Raw genomic sequence first — 21,456 nt, forward strand, 5'->3', positions numbered from 1 at the left:
CTTTCCCATTTCTTTGACTTCATGCGTAACTCGGGCAGGACGGCGTTATCTTCGATGTCATAGATAAGTTTTACTTAGTTTTTGTTCCGTCTCTATCCTCCGGGGTTTTTACAGTCTCGGATCTTGATTCATCAGTTCTCGATGAGTCCATACATGTTGATTAGTTAAAAAGTTTCATGACAGCGTTTGCCGAAGTCTCTTGACTTCAATCTGCAATAATGATTATTCTTATTCTTCAAACATTTCACCAAGTATTTCTCGATCTTGTCAAAGTTATTGGTAGACAGCCTGAGAATGTGCTTGCAAGTCGTTATCCTTGCAACCACCTTTCCACCTCCCCTGCCAAAACCTCATGGACATGGCTAGTCATATGACCCGAATTAAACCAGAAATACCGCTCCAACGACGTCGGACACCCATACTTCTCATACGCAACCGCAATATCCGGCTGATCATACCCAGCACAAAAGTCCGTCGTATTCACAATGCCATACTTGTACGGCTCATCAAGCATAGCCTCCAGCCTCGCATGCGCATCAAAGACCATAACCCGCGTCTCTCTATGCTTTGCCGCAAATCCAGCCGCATGATCTGCCAGCGCGGCATTGTACCACCCGACCTGCGTGGAATTCGGACTGGGGTGCTTCTTTGCTTGGTTCCCTGGCGTGCGGTCTAGCGGCGGCAGGTTCATGAACAGATAGCTTCTGTAGCCCAGGCTGTAGAGGGTCTCCACTGATGTGAAGAGTGTGTCTATGAGGCTTTTGTAGAAGGTCGGGAAGTTCACGGCGTACTTGGCGCTGTCGTTTATATCGTTTATGCCGATCCAGATGGCGACTAGGGTTTTGTCTTGGGTGAAGCTTGGTAGACTGTGTAGGAGGGCTGGGTGGCCGTATTTCTTGAATTGGTTTATCTGGTCTAAGAGGGAGACTGTGAAGTTGTGGTGGGGTGGTGTGCTTGGTTTTGGTTAGTTGAGTTTGTTCGTAAATGTGTGTGGAGTGTGGTTGTGCTTGTACTTGTACTTGTACTTACTACTCGGTTGATATATCGGCGCCTGCAAAGGCGAAATCCCAGAGTTGCTTTTTGCAGTCTTGTGGTGAGGTGAGGCCTTGGTGGATGCCGCAATTTGTGAGATATTCGACCCAGTTCGGACCGCCTTCTGCAGTTGCGGTCTAGACGTGGGACGTTAATATCCGAGTGGTGCTGTGTTTGATTCAATCGTGTCAATATATAAGCTTACTTGATTTTGGACTATCTTGTTGGAAAGCAGGGTTTCGGCATCATATGCGAGGTTGAATTGGTCGCCAATGAAACTGAAATTTTGGTGTCCGAAGGTTCCCTGGACATAAGTGTAGGAGTCACCAAAGGCAATTCTTTGGTCTGGGGTCAGTGCTGCTTGCAAGATTTAGGCTAGATATACTCACAGAGCCTTGGTCGATGACCAGTTGAGTTTGGCGGGTCTTGACAGAGGACTTGCTCTGGCGAAAATAGTGCCAGAGGCGATGGCTAGGACGCATATCGTCAGGATAATCAATTTTTGCTACTCAATTGGATTGGTAGGTCTAGCATAAAGGAAGGTAGAATTGCGTAGGATATCATGGCATGCTTCTTCTAGGTAGTAGAATATATAGATCTCTGAGTAGACGATCTACTAGTAGTAGTTCGTCTAACCCCGCAAAGGATCAATATCCGGGGTAATTCTGCGGAATATATTTTTCCATCAGTTAATTTACTCCGCACTTTTTACATGAATACTTCACCATCAATTGTGGAGGAAAGGGGAATGGAATCCTGAGCTTTTTGTACTCACAGATATCAAATATATTCTTACACATTAGGCATATTGTAACACATGTAGTAAGAAAACCCGTGGAAAGATATATCAACCACATATCAGACTCTCAGGTGCCCTCCATAGAAAACCGAATGCTTCATTAGCACTTGTCGGGGCAAAAGAGCCTCAAGGAAATGGAAATGAAGTGAAGCTGACAGAATAAGCAAGTATGTATAGGTACTTGGTGGGGCGTCAGACTATACTTCAGCCTTATACGAAGTAGACCTTACCTCATTTGACACAAGTGTGCTGAATCAGTCATCAATCTCACTAACTAGAACGCCTTACTTGCATATACTACTATGATACTAGGGGTCAATTTCAAAACCGGCCGAGATTTTCGCTCATGCATAGCTCGACATTCAAGGTTTATGCTTAAACGGCCGACAGGGAGGTTATGCTGTGGGTTCCTTTTAGCGTTTCACGACACGAAAAACCTTGAAATACAAAGATGTAAAGCTACATGGAGATAGCCATGGTTTTTTTTGGGTTTGGTTTTGTATATGGTTGTATACATTCTTGTGCTTGTCTCCGTAGATTGGAAATGAATTGGATTCTGCATGGATTTACTCCAAGATATCGTCGTGCTAGCCATAGGTCTCTGAAATATACTATGAGCTATAAAAATACCGAGCCACGTGCACAACGCGATAGTCTTGTGATTAGCTGACACAAGTACCGATTTGCTATCTACGGAGTCTGGAGGAGTATTCACCCAGAGGATTTGACCATAACACCAAAAACAGGACTACATACATATCAATGCGTGTACTTTGTGTGCTTCGTATAGAGTATATAGTTCGGTAAGCCTATACCGTGCATGCATATATACAACATCCACTTCGTACTTCATCTCGAAGTGACCCTCGAGACAAGAATACACAAAAATACACGCGAAAACACAGTACACGATCCAAGAAACGCCTAAGGGAGCGACGTGCAGTAGTGCGGGCAACAGACTAGCGTCAAAGAAAGTACCGGTACGGAGTAGAACGAGGAACTCAATTCCCGCAGTATGCATAAGCGCCTCCGTCTTCAAAGCGCCATGGCAATCGCCCAATCACCCTAAAGGGGTTTCATCCGACGTGCATCGTCGGAGAACAAGGGTGGGTACGACTCATGTCGCCGGTCCAGATCGAAAGCGAACCCTGGGATTTTTAGGGGGTATCTGGGATGCGCTAGTAAGACAACGGCCGCTGTATCAGGCGATAGTGCGGTGCGCCACTCAGGAAAAGGGAAAAGATAAAAAGAAAGTACGGAGAGGAGTATATTTTACTTGTGTTTAACTTTTTGTGTTGTCTAGAGCAGACGTAGAACATGCATGGAAAATACAACATATACATACACTGCTCGGCAGATTGGTTGGTCCTAGGGCTTCTGTATTGAGCACATCTACTTGACTCGCAGTATTGAAATGGCAACGATATCTAGATTAAATTAGGCATATATTCTGGCAATATATTTCGTGTCTTCATAGGCATAGTTACAATGAGTCACTTTCTAGTAAATACTATTCTCGCTGAACTTCCTTAAATCCCTGTCTCGGCATCTAATCCCTGCAAGAATCAGTGCCGTTCATTGGTGGACTCAAGCCAGTCTCCTACCATTTCAAGATTTCAATATCAAGAAGGTCAACGCCAATATCTTTGACCGAGGTTTCATCTTAGTACATTTCGATCTCAACCTCTAAAAATAAATCAAATCAAAATCCGCGAGAAAGACCAAGACACATAGTCAATCGCCGCTCAATGATCATCATCCGGGGTGTGCTGATCCGCACAGGTCTCTCTAACGCGATCTGCCGAAGCAAGACTTACTGTGTCCGGCGTAGTCTAACTTATCTGCACTGGCCAGCGAAGTGTGGAGTTTAGGGAAATTGCGGTTTTTAATTTAATTTTAGTTTCGTCGACTTTGATATTTATGTTTATATATTTAAATCTGCCGAGCACAGACTTCAATTTCTAGGATTGACTTTAGACTACTGTATGCCATCAACTTAGGGCAAGTTTTTTCTTTCTTCTTTCTTCGGTTTCTTATTGTTTGGACTTGGGCTTAGGGCTAGTTAAAAAGCAATCCCGGCTGGAGATCGCGATCAACACATATAACAAAATAACAAAGTCAAGCCTTTACTACTGATCGCCCCTGAACGATTAGCGCTGGGAAAATAATACCCATATATTGAACGGTAGGCTCCAGACCCCATCTGGGTACTTTTTCCGCCCTCCTTTCTGACCCGTCCATTAGCCAGCGTGTTTAACCTCATTTAGTGCAAATATGCGAAGTGGATATGATGATATTCGTACAAAGTTTTATACAGGGCAAGTTGATATGCAATATGCAATATCCTAGCAACATGCAGAAATGGGCCCACGTGCATCAAGTGACACGGATGAGCGTCTGCAGGTCCAACTTTTGGGGTTGAGACATTTAATTTTGCCGGTACTCTTCCCTTTTGAGCACAGCCGCGAAAGGCGCTTTATATTACAGTACGGAGTGTGTATATATATAAGGAGAGAAACGAAAAAATAAATAAATAAATAGGATACACAAATCGCCAACAGCTTTGGAAATTGGGGCCTGGGATGATCGTCCGAAGTGACTCCGTACAGGCCAAGGTATTATTGATTTGTTGACCTCCGTATGCATACGACGCTGTGATACCGAGCGGCTGCGGCGTCCAATGATTGACGCGCCGTATGAATTTGATATTGATCATCCCGTTCTGCGCTCGACACCGGATATCCCGCACTAGACACTGTGTGTTGTCCGCGCGGAGTCCGCTGGTCCCACTGGCCACTGGTGTGTTTGGAGATTGTCGGTGTTGAGTTGTGCATTATCGACGATTAGACTATTATTTCCTGATAACAAGGTACTTTTGTAACAGTTAGGTAGCTGAAGAATAAAATAACTAACTAGAATTGACTAAATGACTAAATGACTAAATACAAAAATACCAAAGTATGAAATATCTTCAACCCCCATCCACTTTCTTTTTCCTCACCGGCAGTGTAGGAACAGGTTCCGCGCCTGCGGGGTGAGAATGCGGCCCCCAAAGCGCCAATCATCACTTGAGAGAGTGTGTGTTGGTTTTCCGAGCTGAGAGCCTTGCATCTTGTGCATGTTTTTTTCCCGTATTCTTCCTATCAGACTCGCTTTTATCCAGGGTGGGGTTTTACCGGTAACTGAGTGATTTTCCCCCACTTTCTCTGATTGGGAGGCTGAAAGTAAATATTATTAATAACGGAGTACGGAGTACTCCGTAAATAGGGAGCACAACATCCAATATAGCTAAATAGCTAATTAAGGGAATTCAAATACATAAGAACTGCCGTATACTATCCTCCACTATATACACTGATCGTACCGGAGAGCCGCCGAGGACTCCGCTCGCAATTTGGTGAGTTTCGTGACCAATTGGCGGTGATAATGGGCTCGTTCCACGGAAATCCCGCTAGGAAATTGATGGGCCCCCTTTCTCCTCTTTTCTTCCTTGGTGAGATTGGTGTGGTATGTGCTTTGTACTATAATTATCTATATGGGTAGAAACGGTTATCTGGTAGAAACATCATAAATCACTCATGGTATGGATTGAGATCGAGATTGTAGGAACGGGACTTCGTTCTAAAATCGAATCATTCTAATATTTGATCTTTATTTTTTTTTCCAGACACGTCCAGATGTCAGGAGATGGAGATAGGCTCCGATCACCGGGGGTTGTTGTTGTGATTTCACTGTCTCCACTCCCGCGTCTGTAGGTATCGTGACGGTTACGCGACGAGATGTTGCCATGACTTGATAGGTGTGAAGTGAACGTCAATAGTACGTAGGAGATAGTTATCCTCTTTATACATTTTGTATATGTTGTATATTCCGCTACATATATATTCCCATTCCATATATTTAGACATTCAGTATACTCCGTACCATACTGTAATCAAAGTGCAACACTGAACCTCCTTTTCAGGAAAAGAAGCTATCACCGGCTTCAACCGCCTCGGCTTTAAACCTTTGCAGCAGACTTTGACGCTAAACTCAAACCAGTCCGGTCTATCCACAGCTTCTCCAGTCCCCACCGCCCACCCCACTCCTTTTCTCCTATTGGCGCACCAAGGACCGAGTGCCTGCCTGGTCTTCCCGAGTCCCATCGCTTCTTCTTCCCCCGACCTGCGCTACGCCCTTTTCTGCCTTAGTTCCCTCCCTACATCTCCCCCCCTATACCCCTTTTAGCCTGGATTCCATCGCTCGGTTGAGGTTCCTCGGGCACGCCATTCCTAGCGCCCACCTTGGTCAGGCTCAAGCCCTCCCCTGGCTCCTCTCTGACATCTTGGTTGGTACCCACGGGCCATACACGCTAGGTTCTCCCTCGACGCACCCGAGTTGCGGGTAGACTAAGAGGCCTCCAGTTGGGAACCTAACCAGTAGCCCTTAGCAAAAAACAACAACACCTGTATACCTCCCATTTTTGATATTCCATTCATAGTCGGGATTTTTGTATGAATGATTGAAGAATTTGCGAGAAACAAGTTGCCACTTCTCTCTTGGATGGGTTCCGCTTTTTTTCCTCTTTCTTTTACAAACCAAAAACTGGAAACTGGAAAGAAAAAAAGAAAAAAGAAAAAGGTGTTATCACACGGACATGGAAAGCTTAGCCGGTAAGGAAGACACTGAGGGGAAAGGGGGCCAAGCCAGTTAAATATCTGTGGAAAAAGGGAATGGTCCGAGATCAGAAAGTAAATTATTTAATTCTTTTCTTTTCCTCTTTATTTCCTCTTTTTCTCTTTGAAATGTTCCAATATGGCTTTATATACGATATACATATATATTATCCTGTTTATGCCCCAATACATTAGATCCAATATTCAATATTGAATATATTCAAAAAAGAAATACAACCAAAAACATAAAAGATGTAATTTTTCCATACCGACCAACGATATCGCCAACCAAAATTACGCGGTCCACCCAGCGGATCCACAGCATCCTCGGATCCCACGAGGACTGCCTTTCCTTTCTCCTAATCGTCTTTACCTTTTAGGCCGCTCCAAGTCGCGTTGACTCCTGACTTTTTTTCTCTTTAGTCTCTAGTTTCGTTAGTATCTCCCGTGGCTATTTTTCCGCCTCCGGTGCCTCGTGCTTACCGCCACCTGCAAGGCATCCTCGAACTAAGGATTAAGCATCAATCTTGGTATATCAACCTTCTTTTTCGATCTTTTTGATCTTTTCGATCTTTTCCATCTCTTGGACCTTTTTGAAGCTACGCGCTCGAAATCCGAATTGCCAATATTTTGAATGTTGTGAATTGATCGTCCCTTGTCTTTCAGATCTCTTATCTCGAAAGCATCTGTGCGCAAACCTGTTCGATCAGTGTTTCGCGTCGCAACTTCATCCCATCTCAATTCCCCAGGGATTGAACCGGAACAGGTACGTGAGCAAATCTCCTAAGTCCGAAGAGGTTAGCCACGATCCCAACGTGGCAACCTAGTCTAGTCTTCCCGTCCCCTTGCTTGGAACGTGTCGGACCGACTCGTCAATTTCCCCAACTTTTCCCCCCAAGACTCATTGTTGTGTTGACGCGTCTTCAACCACAGGTCCAAACCGAAAAATCTCCCTGGATAGATTCGTCGGCATCTTTGCGCGCGAATCCTCTCTTTTATGGACAACCGGCCCGCTTCCGAGTACGCACAGCCAGGTTCGCACCACCCAAACGCCGTCACCGACGCACCTTCTGAACAAAAACCCGCAGAACAAAATTCTGCTGCTGCTGCTGCTCACTACACCCCGCAACCCGAGGCCCGCCCCACGCCGCAGTATACGCCGCAGCCTGAGGTTCGACCCGCCAATATTTCGTCGGCCAACACCCCTCAGTCGGACTACGGTCTGAACCCTCCGCCCACCGCCCGCTCGCCTGGCTACCAGGATTACCTTCACCGGCCTCCTCAGTCCTACGTCCCCAACTCTCAACCCGGCGGTGCGCCAGGTATGGCTCAAGCAACAAGTCCGTTCACCAACACCTTGCCTACGGGCCCGCGCAGTCCGCACTCAAAGTCTGACGCGCCCGTTCCTATAGATCCTTCGCTTCCGGCCAACAGCCCCACCTATCCTCCTCCCTACTCTCCTTATCAACCTCAGGGGCATGAGATGGCGCAGTACCAGGGTCACCCACCTCCGCCTCAGCATATGTACGCACGCCCGGATTGGCCTCATAGCTATGGACAACAGCATCATGGATTGCCGGGACCTTATGCTTCCCCGGCCACAACGGTTGGTTCCACCTCTCCTGTTGGTGTACTCAAGGGGCCGCGCTCTCCAAAGGTATGTTTTTGATGATTCCCGGGGGTATTTCTGAAGCCTTGTCACATTGTTCAACCATTGTTGTCTTGGATGCCCTCTGAGTTTGACTATGCGGTCTACGGACCGCCGTCATAGGGATCGTCAAAAACCGCGTGCTCTGCCCCCTCAACCGCTTCCTTTTCGGGATATGATTGGGTGGCTTGGAATTTGAATTTGATCAGAGCTGATTCGAAGTTTTAATCTAGGTCTATTCATTTGTCCCAATCCCTGGCGCACAGCAGCATAAGCGTCCTCGTCGTCGTTACGAGGAAATCGAGCGCATGTATAAGTGTGGATGGAATGGATGCGAAAAGGCATATGGTACTCTAAACCATTTGAATGCACACGTGACTATGCAATCGCATGGCGCCAAGCGTACTCCCGAGGGTAAGTTCATGTCATTTTCTTTGCTTTTAGACGTTTGCTGGTCAATGCGACGGATATCTTGAATCTTGTCGCAAATGGCTAGATCGGGTTAGCGCCCGCCGTCGGACGCTAGTGAGTTACACTAGGTGTCGCGGGGCAGTAGCGTGGCCGACGGCGTGGAGGCTAAGCTTGCCTCTTATCCCTTTCCGTCCCGGCACTAGCAAGCATCGTCCACGCTATTTCCCATTTTGGCAACTGATTATTATTAAGTTCACTGCTGACTTTATACTTCTAGAATTCAAGGAAATTCGCAAGGAATGGAAGGCTCGCAAGAAGGAGGAAGATGCTCAGCGCAAGGCTATTGAGGAGCGTGAGCGTGCTGCCGTTCAGGCCGCCCAGGCCAACCAGGTCGAACCGCCGAACCCCTCTGACCCATCCCACGGACAGCCGCCTCCTTACGCTGGTGGAGTTCGCCCTCAACTCCCTCCGATCGGGTACCAGCCCGCAGACAGCCAGGTCCCCGGCCAGTACGGTGGTCCTCCTGGCAGCGGTATGGTCTATCAGAGTAATGCACAGATAGCCTACCCTCCCAACTACCCTCACTCTCCCTACCAGAGCGGACCGGGGTACCCGCAACGTGAGTAATGTCGTTGCCATATTTTTATACCAGGATCGACCCTCTGGACTAGGTCATCCTCGACCTGTCCGCAGATCCGTAAATTCGCTACAGCTTCCAGAGACTCAATCCGCCCACTATCCGCAATAATATTTCCCACATAATCACCTCTTCCGCTATGGACCTACACGGACGGAAATGCATTTGCTTTTTCTTTCTTATCACGATATCCCCTGTCCTTGACTAATGTTCTCGTCCTGGATTCCGATTCCCATTCCCAACACCCCCCATTCTTCCGCTCCCGAGTCTTTCGTGCTATGATACCAACCTCTGCGGCTTTTATTCCCGATCTGTCTAAGAGTGGCTTTTCCAGCTTTGTTCTATACCTGTCATCCTTTTTGTGTTAGAGTGCATCGAGCCGAGAGGGCTTGGCGCCCTTTTGTACCCTCTCTATGTTCTATTTCCTACTTGAAATCTGATGCGGAAGTGGTGTATGTCTTATCTTGTTTGCCCGTTTACCTGGGTCGTGGCTCCAACGATGGGTTGGGCGGCGGATTATTTGCATCTGTTTATTATCGACAGCATTCTCCCAAAATCGTTTTCCTGGGGTTCTTTGTTCTAGTCTTGTTTCTCGTTCCCTCTTATCCGTGTTAACTTTGCTACATGCAAGTGTTCGCTTTACTCCTCTCTCTTTTTCTTCATTTTCGTTTTATAACGTACATTATGCTCCACGGACTCATCCAACCTGATGTGTATTATTTATTTATGTCCCTTTCCCTCTCTAGTGCATTTTGCAATTAGCTTAAATGTCACTATTCTCGCTGCCTTGATGGTCAAAAATTGTTTATGTAAAGGATGCCACATTTTTAGTAACTAGTTCAAATGTCAAATGCAGACATGACCCAAGAGAAAAAAAAGGAAAAAAAAAAGAAAAGCATTACTGGTGTAAGAAGAAGGCATATATAGCCGAGAGAATCAAACAGGTCTCAGTATTATACACAAAATAAATCACTCCTGGCAATAACCAACCACCGCAAGCATCCCGAGATAATCCACGCCTAACCCAAATCAGCACTAAGCAGTACCGGCACTTACCGTGGACCGAGCACAATACCATGCAACGCCGTTTGACGTGCGTACGCACTGGCAACTACTGCATATGTACGGAGTACACATGCGCGCAGTACCTTACCTGACTAGAACCGAATAAGACAAGTATATGTGGCCTATACAACATACATCATACATAAGACACGAAGCTAGGAACTGACTAACTAACTTACTACAGTAAAGCGTCTCCACGTGTTGGACGTTAGTATCGGGAGACTGGTGGTAATTTTGCTTTTAGAGTTATTCCTAGTCGTTTCTAGCTTACTTCTTCTTCTTGCCTAGCCGCGTGCTAGTTAACATGTCACATTGCTTACTTAGTTGACTAGTGCTTATGTAGTCTGTTTCTTTTGGACTCCACTAGTTAGGTTGTTTTTAGCTTCTGACTAGTGTCGTGTGATACTTCAAGTAGGCTGTGCATGTCGTGCTTATTATGGCCCGGTTGGCTTAGGAGGAGTAGGATGTAGTGAGTGATCTGCATGGGTATACTTATGGTGTTTGATTTTTAGATCATGTTCGATGATGTGTATGTATACTTGGAATGAAGGACGTCGGATGGGAGGAGCCAATAATAGAAAATGAATGAGATAGAGAATGTGATGTAGTGCTTACATGAAGCTTGATGTCCAACTCATAGGTTGATTTAAAGTAGGGAAGTACATCTTCATCCACGGATCAGCGCATGTGCTAAGTCCAGATGTAACGCCGATCCAAGGGAACTAGTAAACTAGTCAGGTCCTTAAACGCACAGAAGACTCTGGGAAATGTGCTCTAGCGCTCCCGTCGAGGCCCGCAGGGAACATGGGTTGAAGGAATGGGAACTAAACCACTTGCAGTCTAGTTGGACCTCGAAGAAACCTGAGGTATCAATGGGTGAATGACGCCTTAGGCAGGGATAATTGATGCCTGAATATACAGACATTAAGCCTAGACCCTATATGAACTAGCGGCCGGATAATCTGCGAAATTGTTTAGCGGACCATCTCCAACACGCAATGAGGAAATAACAATCCATTTTGCCACTTTGCCATTGTTGAATCCGTGTCTCCCTTATAGCATTGTGCAGGACACAAGCTTGCCACCTGGAGATCAGTAACCCGGTCATGACATTCCGGTTTCCGGGGTCGCTCGTGAACAGAGCTTTGCGCAGCCGACTTCTCACCGCACAGCAATACCGTGCTACTACCGCATCCCAACGACTGCCACAGACATGGATCGCGTCAAGTAACTACCGCTGCTATAACTCCTCCTCCTATCCCAACCGCTCCTCCGATAGAGATCGCGATACTCGCCGCACAGGACATGTTGGCGACAAACATTTTAAAAGTCGGCATGATAACAGGCGGGTGGTTCAGGATGTCAAATCCAGGGAGGAGCATGACATGTTGATGGCTATTGCGTCGGGTTCGTTTATCGGGCGGTACAACAGTGAGCTCGAAACATCTGAAAGCAAGGCTCTGGATCCAGAGACTGCTGAACGCGAGGAATTGGAGAATGATCGGTACGATTATGGAGATGATGAAGGCGAGGTGCGGGAGAATCGTGCCTCTGATGACAAGGCATCCGAAGAACAAGATGGCGAGGCCGACATTGAGGCCGATGGCGAGGCTCCCGAGGACACTTATCGTGGCCCACCTAGAGGAATGCCCAAGCTCACACCCAAGATTATCAACGAGGAGTTGAAATGGTTGAACGACCCTCGCAAAATGGCGGATCGGGTCGCGCGCATTTTGCACAGTGGTAATCCGGCCCTGGCGGCGGCCTTGGTTCGTGCTGGAACAAAGCAGGGCTTGAGATGTGATGTTGCCTGGAATCATCTCCTGCAATATTGCATGGATCAAAATCACCCGCAGGCTGCGTTCAAGTTTTACAATGATGTGAGTTTTGTTCTGTGGTGCCCGAGATTGAGGTTCGGACTTGTAATCTGACAGACTTTCTCTCGCAGATGAAAAAACGTGGCAGGAGACCAACTCCCCGAACATACACAATCATGTTGAAGGGCTTCAGCGCAGCCCCGAGGTCATTGGGTGTCGCCAAAACTGCCGCCTCTGTCTACCGCTCGATTGGCTCGCCTAACTCTGGAGTCAAGCTTGATATCATACACACCAACGCTATGCTTACAGTCTGCCATCGTCATTGGGATATGGATCGACTGTGGAAGATTGCTGGTGAATTACCCGAAGAGGGCCCAGGTGCCCCGGATGCTACCACCTACACCATCATCTTGAACGCTGTCCAATTCGCAGCTCGCAGAGATATACAGAAAAGGTCTCCTGATGAGATTGAGCAGATTCTTGAACGGAAGGCCCAGGTTATTACTGAAGGCAAGCGGATTTGGGCCGATGTCATCTGGCGGTGGAAGAACCGAACCTTGGAAATTGACAATGAGCTTGTTAACGGCATGGCCAGCTTGCTTCTGGAAGGTGGTAGTGATATTGATTGTTACAATGTCATGGAATTGTACAAGCAAACCATGGGGATCCCTATACTGCAAAAACGACCCATTGAGAACGAGAAGACGACCCGTCGCAGGATAACCCCTGAGCAGACTCAAGCCCTTGAAGTCTCAGAGGCTACGCGGCAATCAGAATTGGAAGATGTTCCGTTCGTAGACGAGAACAATCGACCAATCGAAAATTTCAAATCGGCCGTGGAGGTTGAGCAAGAGTTGATGGAAGCAATGGAAGAAGTGGAGGAGGAGAAGGCGGAGGAAGAAGTGCAAGAGGAGGAAGAGGAGGAAGAGGAGGAAGAGGAAGATTTTTCAGAACTCTTCAAACCTGTCGTTCCCCAGGCGGAGGAGCTATCATTCCTCAAACCCGACAGCAAGGAACTGACCCTTATCCTAAACGCATGTTTCACCATGACTCAAGGATCCGAGGGTGGACAGGCCTACTGGAAACATATGACTTTGGAGGACCACGATTACCGCATTGACCCCGATACCTTCACCTACATCCAATATTTCCGCCTCCTCCGCATCTCTCGCTCCAGCAAAATCAGTGTGAAAACCATGCGGGAGCAGATGGTTCCCTCGGGCCAAGCAACCGGGACAGCATTCCACGTCGCTCTCAGTGTCTGCCGCCGTGATCGCCGCAACCACTCAGTTCTCCAACATGCGAACGAGCTGGTCGGTTTGATGGACAAAGCATTGATCCTACCTGACATTCGCGTCCTCGAGGGCTATCTGGAAACGATCCAGATCCTTTCCGCCAACTCGTCCGTTCTCCTGCACCTCAGAGGACTCGACACAGAAGACTCCAAATCCACCAAATCCCCCAAACTGCACGAGATGGGCAGGAAGCTACAAGCGAAGCTGCGACTAGCTGCCATCGCCACACTACGACCATATATCCTCCAGCTGCACGAGGCAATGGAGAACGGAAAACCCGAGTCGAAGACTCGCTGGAGTGCCCTCCAGAACACGCTTTCGGATTCCGTCGCCGGGCCGGCGGCTGTGAAGATCATGTCGCGGGTCCGTCTGGTGGTTGACGACACCCTGAACCTTGACTATAAGCCTTATGTTTCGAAGGCCGAGCGCAAGGCCCTTGACGCAGACTCGAAGATGCTAAAGAAGTATTCCGACAAGGATGTCATTGCGGCCTGGAAGAGAAAGAAGGTATACCCGACGATTCAGCAGAAGGAGGAAGCCCGGGAACGCATCAAAAAATTCCAGTGGGAGGCTCGCAACGCTCAAAAGCAAGAAAGTGCGGATTCGCAAGAGGAACCTTCCTTGTGAGAAAAGCACGATTGAGGCTTGATTATATTTGTGGCCTTTGACAGGACGAGGCTGAGGTCTCGATTGTATTATGTTTGTATATCACACATTGGGGGCTATAGATGGCGTTGCATATTTGCATTATGTACATAATACCATGGGTACATTCTCTACTTCTAACATGAGACAATAAACAAGATTCCGCAGGGGTTGATGTTGCTGTCGACTTGTAATGATCCTTGTCCTTGAGTTTTCGTAATACCAGTGGCCCTGGGATTGGGGTAGGACGCCTTGACTTTGGTAAGAAGCCCACGGAAGATCATGGCTAGGAATAGATTAAGTGTGATAACGAAAGACAACTTACCGTTATTTAAGATCAATATTGGATAAGCCCCCAATGAGGAACGAAGAATCGAATTATATTCTCCGGCCAATAATAAGGTAGGTCTATACTACCAACGGACCTTTTCACCAGAAAACCGCCGAGCCTTTTACACTCCCCTATATAAACTGCCAAGTCATACGACATTCGAATCTCATCATTCCGTTTAATATCCGGCCATTTCTATCTATTAATTTAGATAAAAAAGACCAGTTCTAAGGTTGAAATGCAACATACTATATAATAATCTGCGAAGTCGAGTGTTGACGAGGAAAATGTCACGCAATCCGACAGCCGATGATGAAATTCTTCCCTATAACGTGCTATCCTTTGTCCTTAATACTGATATCGCGCTTAGAAAAATGGTCCGATAGGCTCTCATGACTTATGCCGGCATTATCATTCGGAGGTTAAAGATATCTATGTTGTACAAGATAATGTGATTAATGTGGGGATGATGGCGAATGTTCTGGTCTACGGCACGCCATATGCAGTTCTAAGAATCCAACCTGTTAGTGCTCGGAGGTTTGCCGTTCCCCTCTTTTGAATTGTCGATGGCGCGAGATACGTCGGCGATGGGCAAATTCTGTGTTGGGATGGTGGGGGTACCCCTGGACAGAGCCGTCCTTCCGGGCTTTGTTGGTTTGGAACATGAGGGGTCGTCTCACTCTTATAGACCATCGTCCGATCCGTTTTGAACTTGCGCGAGCGAGTACTGCCCGTAGGAAAGAAAGGAAGCATATTTCACCTTGAAAACTGCGAATTATGGGTGACAGTGCAACTACTAGCCAGAATGGCTCGGCCGCTGGCAATGGCAAGAAACAAATCTTGCTTAACGCTTTTGATATGTCGACCGTGGGACATCTGTCCCCTGGACAATGGAAGGTTGGTAGAGGAATCGAAGTTGAAGGGCCGGAATGCTGACAGCTCCATAGAATCCCAAGGACAAGTCTGCGACCAAGCGAACTCTCGGGTACTGGATAGAGTTGGCAAAACTGTTGGAGCGCGGCGGAATCAACGCATTGTTCCTGGCAGATACAACTGGAGGTCATGATACCTATGAGGGCAAACTAGACGAGTGTATTCGGCGTGCGGCGCAATGGCCGGTGACAGACCCGACTATCGTGAGTATCAATAAAACAAATGTTCCGATCAGAATCTGACTTCTGGTTAGCCCATTTCGGCAATGGCTGCAGTGACAAAGAATCTGGCGTTTGGCATCACGGCCTCAACTTCATTTGAGCAGCCCTTTTTGCTGGCTAAGCGCTTTTCAACCCTGGACCATTTGACCAATGGTCGATTAGGTTGGAACATCGTGACCTCATATAAGAAAGCGGCTTTCAAAGCCATTGGTGTGGATACTCCAATTGAGCATGACGAACGGTACCGCCAAGCAGATGAGTATTTGAAGGTGCTCTATAAGTGAGTTGCATGCCCAAAGCTTGGTTGGTGATGCTCTTGAAGACTGACTCGGCGGTTGTTGCGCATAGACTGTGGGAAAGTTCCTGGGCTCCTGATGCACTGTCGCCCAACCCCGAAACAGACTCGTACATAGACCCGGATAAGGTCCGTCAGATCAATCACAAGGGCAAGTACTTCTCATTGAGCACACGACACATCGTCGACCCATCTCCGCAGCGGACGCCGTTCCTTTTCCAGGCAGGGACTTCACCTGCAGGATCGGATTTTGCTTCGACACACGCTGAGGCGATCTTTGTCTCTTCCCATTCGCCAGAGGTGTTAAGGCCGAAGGTCGACAACATCCGCAAGCTAGCCGCAGAACGAGGCCGTGATCCACAATCAATCAAGTTCTTCGGTACCTTCACGCCCATTGTAGGCAAGACCGACGAAGAGGCGTGGGCGAAGTACGAGGAGCTGAAGAAGTACGCGTCGGTGATTGGAGGACTGGTTCTTTTCAGCGGATGGACGGGCATTGACATTTCCAAAATCCCATTGGACCAAGACATCACGGCTTTAGACTCGTTGGAGGCAAACAAAGTCACTAGCTTGCTTGACGCATTGACCACGACCAGCAAGGATATTCCACGCTGGACGCCTCGCGTGGTTGCTGAGAAGGCTGCAATCGGTGGTCTTGGCCCGGTAGCTATTGGAAGCCCGGCTACTGTGGCCGATGAGATGGAGCGTTGGATACAAGAGGCTGACCTCGATGGGTTCAATCTTGCCTATGTTACCACGCCTGGCACCTTTGAGGATGTGGTTGACCTGCTCATCCCCGAGCTGAGACGGCGCGGTCTTTATCCTGAACTTCCAGACCCCTCAGAGCCAGCTCTCACAGCTCGTGAGAGGATATATGGCAAGGGACAGAAAGAGCTCAGGGCTGACCATATTGGAAGCAAGTACAAGTACGATGTGTATCAGGAGGAGGCGCCTTATGTTGCTGATACCGAGGAAAAGTGATTGTCAAATTGTTGACATCGGATGATCATTTAATTTTTCGGAGATTCAAGGCAGTTGAAACATTCAAATCAGAAAGCCCATAATATGCATGCAAGTGCATCGTAGAAGTAAAAGCTGAAACATAACGTGCCTGGTAACATTACCCGTGACCCAGTACGTAATGCCACTCTAGCCTTTCCGGGACAGCTTGGCTAACTTGCTTTCATACTCCCCGATTACCTTGACCTTTCCTGTTGACTTTGCCTCTGAGAGGACTAAAACTAAAGGAAGTGCCATTCTTGCGGTAAACTTCCGACCATCACGACCATACCACGCGAACCATGGCTACCGTATACCAAGGCCATCCCCATGATGAGCCCCATGATGACGAGTCTCTCCTTGGTGATGATTTGATCGAAGCCGATGATGGTGAGTATTTTTCTTTGCCCTCTTGACTGCCACTGTATCCGCAAGATCCTAATTCGGTGTGATTCTAGCCATCGACGCTGACGACCCCCTGCACAATACCTCCGACACGGCCCCTCTGCGAGGCAACATCGAATCCAGCTCGGCCAACCGAGGCAATTCCTCTGGCTATGGCAACTACCTAACGTCCTCTATCGGGGGTGAGGATCGCCGTGCGGTGCAAAATACCATCGACGAGAGTGTTTGGGAGACATTGTCACGCGACTTGGTTGCCGTGTGGGAGAAGATGCGCCAGGTGCTTTGGCCGAAGTACTTGCTCGGAGGAATGATGCAGCGCGGGGGCAGTGGTACCGCTGATTCCGAGCAAGGTGGAGTGTCTGGATTTGGTGGTAACATTCGGGGACTCGTTGGACGCTGGCCGGATGCCGACGTGGTCCTGCAGGGTGGCATGAGCGATGGGTTGCGGGACTGGGATCTCTGGTAAGTAAATTCGCACACGAGAAGTCTGAAAAAAAACTAACAAGTACTCTAGGGGACCGCTTGTCTTTTGCCTAGTCCTGAGTTTGTTCTTGTCCGTCGCAAAGGGTGATCAGTCGTCGGTGGTCTTCTCGGGTGTTTTCTGTCTTGTCTGGATCGGAGAAGCGGCTGTGACTCTCCAGATCAAGCTTCTTGGTGGCAAGATGTAAGTTTTCTATGAATGATCTCCCAACATCGCAGTTTACTGACATTGCGGCCTGGGCGTGTTAGTTCCTTCTTCCAGTCGATTTGCATTATCGGATATACGCTCTTCCCCTTGGTCATCGCCGCGATGCTGAGTGCGATAGGACTCCCTACCATCGCACGGATACCAGTATATCTTGTATTAGTCGCATGGTCTTTAGCGGCCGGAGTAAGCATCTTGGGAGGCTCGGGAGTGGTGCGGAACCGAGTCGGCATCGCAGTGTACCCACTGTTTGTGTTCTACATTGCGATCGGGTGTCTCTGTTTCATCAGTTAAGGCTCTCTATTGTGATATTGTGCTCGGGAGTTGAGACAGGGCGCCGTCACATGCCTCTGAGGCATCGGCGCAACCTCAATAATAACATTGAATTGTATTAGAATAGCGCGGATACCGGTATATCCAGACTCTGAATTGAATTTATGCGAATGGTATCTACCCAGGCACCAGGCAACAATAGACAATTGTCTATTTAGATGAATATGCTTTGTTTCCATTTCCATTGACGCTTTGCTATTCAGAGAACCCGTTTGTTGGGCCCCGCACCCGGCGGTCAACTTATAAGAACCGGCAAGCTAGATTTTCCTTCTTCTCTCACCTTTCCACCCTTCCATCCTCTCGTTCTTCTGTTCGCAAAGTTCGCAAACTTCAAATCTTCCATCCTTCGTCGATTCGGCTGGTCCCAATCGATCCGATCCGGTTATCTGCAGTTATCGTGACCTGGTTTAAGCTCCGCTCAACCCAATCTCGACCGGATATCTGGAATCCAATACCAATATCCTTGACAAGCCTGTCCTTAGGACGTGACGCCATGGCTTCTGCTTCTAGTGAGCAGACCTTCTCCACAGGTGGTATGTGATCAGCGCTTGGGCGCATAGCCTCCCCCACATACTTGGGCAGTTTCGCTGACAACCTCAAAGCTTCGGAAACGGAGCAACTGAAAATGGACCACAGAGGTATGTTTTAATCGATCGGTCTTTGTTCCGCTCTGCAGCTTTCCCTTATATCTGCAATACCCTTTCTGCCGTAGGGCTTTCTCCGACGTTCTTGTGATCTGATAATCTTGATAGTGACCGCGCAGTCGCCCCCTCCGACAACGATAGCGGCGAACGCCCCGTGCGACAGCAGCTCAAGGAGACTAACCTCGACGCTGTTGGCGAAAACAACGATTCTGCACGTGCAAACCGAAAGCGCTACCTCGACAACACAGATGGGGCAAACGACACACCCCCAGCCAAGCGATCCCGAGAGTGTACTCCGAACACCGCTGACACTGAAGACAACTCCTATCACGCCGAATTACCCAAGGATGCCACTACCCAAGATGTGAGTGACGATGTGCCGGCCACATCATCCGCGAACATTGCGGTTCGCAATACACCCTTGTCCCGCAACCCGATCATGAGCCTCATCACCGAGACCAAGATCCAATTTCCCTTGGAGCTTGAGATCAAGGTCTCATTTGGCGGATCCGAGCAAGTTAGCCATTTGACCATTCCTGTTGAGGTTGGTATCAAGGTGACAGCTGGAGCGGTCACCTTGGCTTCCTCGACTTCGAGATCCGCTGAAGGCGAATCCTCCGAAATCCGTGACACCATTCCTTCTGCAAAGCCTATTCCTTCATCTGGAAACCCTTTCCCCGGACACCCTTCCCCCGGACACCCTTCCCCCGGACACCCTTCCCCCGGACACCCTTCCCCCGGACACCCTTCTCTTGAGAGCCCTTCCCGAGTGCACCCTTCATCTGAATCCTACATACATGATGATTCTCCATCTCACACAACTCAAAACCCCGAGTCAATTGGAGATGAAGACTCTCTACCTGACTACTCTTCTCCTTCACCCTCTCTACCTGACTACCGTTCACCCTCACCCTCACCCTCTCCGCGTCCTGTCCCATACAGTCCAACGCACCCCTATTACCCTAGACCCACGGTTGGACAACCTGATTCTAACCACTCTCAATTCCCACAGAATCTTGAATCGACCGCCGGCGGAAACGAGGATGATTCTTCACAAACCCTCAAGAAGAAACGGAGCCGAGAACAACTTGAAGATGACGTCTCACAGAATTCCCACGCTGCGACTGACCCCACGCCTGGCTTGACTGAGACAACTTCATCAGACGAAAAATCCACTACCGAAGGACAACCCGAGAAGAAGAGACCTCGTGACAATTCGGAGGAGCGCAAGGCCAAGGTGGACCAGGTGAGTTGGCTGCCTCGTCTTCCCCAAGATTTTCTTTTCTTTATCTTCCTCTAACACTAGTTCCTAACAGACTTTCACTACGAGTGCATTCGGAAAGGCTGCTACCTCACCTTCACCCTTTGCAATGCCTGCAAATAAATCACCATCTGATGCTTCAACCGGTCGTGCCTCAACTGCTGGTTTCGGTGCCCTCGGATCCGGCTTCTCTGCATTTGGCAGCGCTTTCCCTGCTCCCTCTGGTAAACTCACCAGTTTCGCATCTCCCAATACCCCCGCCGCTTTCCCTGGGACAGCTGGTAAATTGACCAGTTTCGCATCTGCAAACGCCCCTGCCAGTTTCTCTGGAACAGCTGGTAAACTCACCAGTTTCGCATCGGCAAACGCCCCCGTCGGTTTCCTTGGAACAGCTGGTAAACTCACCAGTTTTGCGTCTCCTAATGCCCCCGTTTCTTTTGGCGAGCCCAGTGACAAGACCCTCGGCACAAAACAACCCGACAACGAAGAAAAGGACAACGAACCAGCGGGTGGACCCGATGACACCTTTGTCGCCGAGAAGACCGACGAGCGTTTCCACGCACAAACTGGTATGGATCCCTCCTTGCCCCTCATGACCCCGAATATGGACAGTCGCTCACCCCATGACAAAGTTGAAACCGGCGAAGAAAATGAGACCACCGAGTTTACAGCCAAGGGCAAGCTGTACTACTTTGATGACAAGAAATGGAAGGAGCGTGGTACCGGCACCTTCAAGGTTAACCTCAAGACGGAGCCCGATGGAAAGAAATCCGGCCGCGTTATCATGCGCGCCGATGGTGCCTTGCGTGTTATGATGAACAGTGCAATTTGGAAGACCATGCCCTTTGGTGATATCAAGGGTTTTCGCCCGACCACTCGGGATATCTATCTCGCCAGCAATGAAGATGACAAGGTTGTGAGCCATCTTCTCCGGGTAAGTCTTCTCTTCCTCAATTTCCCTCAGTTTTCTGATTTGATGCTCATAATACTAACATTGAATGATCCAATACAGCTCGGTAATGAGAAGCAGGCCGGTGAGCTTTTCGATGTACTGAAGGATGTCATTGAGGAGATTTGAGCTGTGACATTGGAAGTTATTCATGAAGATACGTTTGTAAATGAAGAAAACTCAAAAAAAAAAGAAGAAGAAGAAGACGGACTCTTATGGGGTCGGCTCTGAGTTCTTATTACTGCAGATTAGTGAATTCTTAATACACCTTCAGTGCACCATATCATATTTTCCTACAGTAAATTTTGACCTGTCTCACTACAGGGTTTCAAGCTCCGTCCACGGGTATAAAACCTCAGGCAAAGGGAACCGTGAGTTCTATTGAGCTAACTGCTA

The 21,456-nt window shown here is 48.3% G+C and overlaps 6 protein-coding genes across 6 annotated transcripts; 5 read left to right on the forward strand and 1 right to left on the reverse strand.

Annotated features, from left to right (window-relative positions):
- Positions 1-310: 310 nt before the first annotated feature.
- N7518_007802 (SGNH/GDSL hydrolase family protein) lies at positions 311-1,514 on the reverse strand (the record flags this gene model as incomplete). Its single annotated transcript, XM_057188729.1, has 4 exons — positions 311-953; positions 1,033-1,169; positions 1,238-1,377; positions 1,418-1,514. The coding sequence occupies 4 exons, from the start codon at positions 1,512-1,514 to the stop codon at positions 311-313; spliced, it is 1,017 nt and encodes a 338-aa protein (XP_057040432.1).
- A 5,969-nt stretch (positions 1,515-7,483) lies between these two features.
- N7518_007803 (putative C2H2 transcription factor (Con7)) lies at positions 7,484-9,172 on the forward strand (the record flags this gene model as incomplete). Its single annotated transcript, XM_057188730.1, has 3 exons — positions 7,484-8,143; positions 8,368-8,548; positions 8,823-9,172. 3 exons carry the CDS (start codon positions 7,484-7,486, stop codon positions 9,170-9,172), a joined length of 1,191 nt encoding a protein of 396 aa, XP_057040433.1.
- A 2,181-nt stretch (positions 9,173-11,353) lies between these two features.
- Positions 11,354-13,986, forward strand: N7518_007804 (pentatricopeptide repeat-containing protein; the record flags this gene model as incomplete). The annotated part of the gene is made up of 2 exons (XM_057188731.1): positions 11,354-12,127; positions 12,196-13,986. 2 exons carry the CDS (start codon positions 11,354-11,356, stop codon positions 13,984-13,986), a joined length of 2,565 nt encoding a protein of 854 aa, XP_057040434.1.
- A 1,126-nt stretch (positions 13,987-15,112) lies between these two features.
- N7518_007805 (xenobiotic compound monooxygenase, DszA family) lies at positions 15,113-16,765 on the forward strand (the record flags this gene model as incomplete). The annotated part of the gene is made up of 4 exons (XM_057188732.1): positions 15,113-15,232; positions 15,283-15,471; positions 15,522-15,769; positions 15,838-16,765. 4 exons carry the CDS (start codon positions 15,113-15,115, stop codon positions 16,763-16,765), a joined length of 1,485 nt encoding a protein of 494 aa, XP_057040435.1.
- A 320-nt stretch (positions 16,766-17,085) lies between these two features.
- On the forward strand, positions 17,086-18,167 carry N7518_007806 (Yip1 domain protein; the record flags this gene model as incomplete). Its single annotated transcript, XM_057188733.1, has 4 exons — positions 17,086-17,173; positions 17,242-17,650; positions 17,703-17,852; positions 17,918-18,167. The coding sequence occupies 4 exons, from the start codon at positions 17,086-17,088 to the stop codon at positions 18,165-18,167; spliced, it is 897 nt and encodes a 298-aa protein (XP_057040436.1).
- A 532-nt stretch (positions 18,168-18,699) lies between these two features.
- N7518_007807 (uncharacterized protein) lies at positions 18,700-21,189 on the forward strand (the record flags this gene model as incomplete). Its single annotated transcript, XM_057188734.1, has 5 exons — positions 18,700-18,715; positions 18,767-18,848; positions 18,959-20,096; positions 20,167-21,045; positions 21,124-21,189. The coding sequence occupies 5 exons, from the start codon at positions 18,700-18,702 to the stop codon at positions 21,187-21,189; spliced, it is 2,181 nt and encodes a 726-aa protein (XP_057040437.1).
- Positions 21,190-21,456: the final 267 nt, after the last annotated feature.

Source organism: Penicillium psychrosexuale (assembly GCF_028828465.1).
Source record: "Penicillium psychrosexuale strain IBT 29551 chromosome Unknown utg000004l, whole genome shotgun sequence".
NCBI lineage: Eukaryota > Fungi > Ascomycota > Eurotiomycetes > Eurotiales > Aspergillaceae > Penicillium > Penicillium psychrosexuale.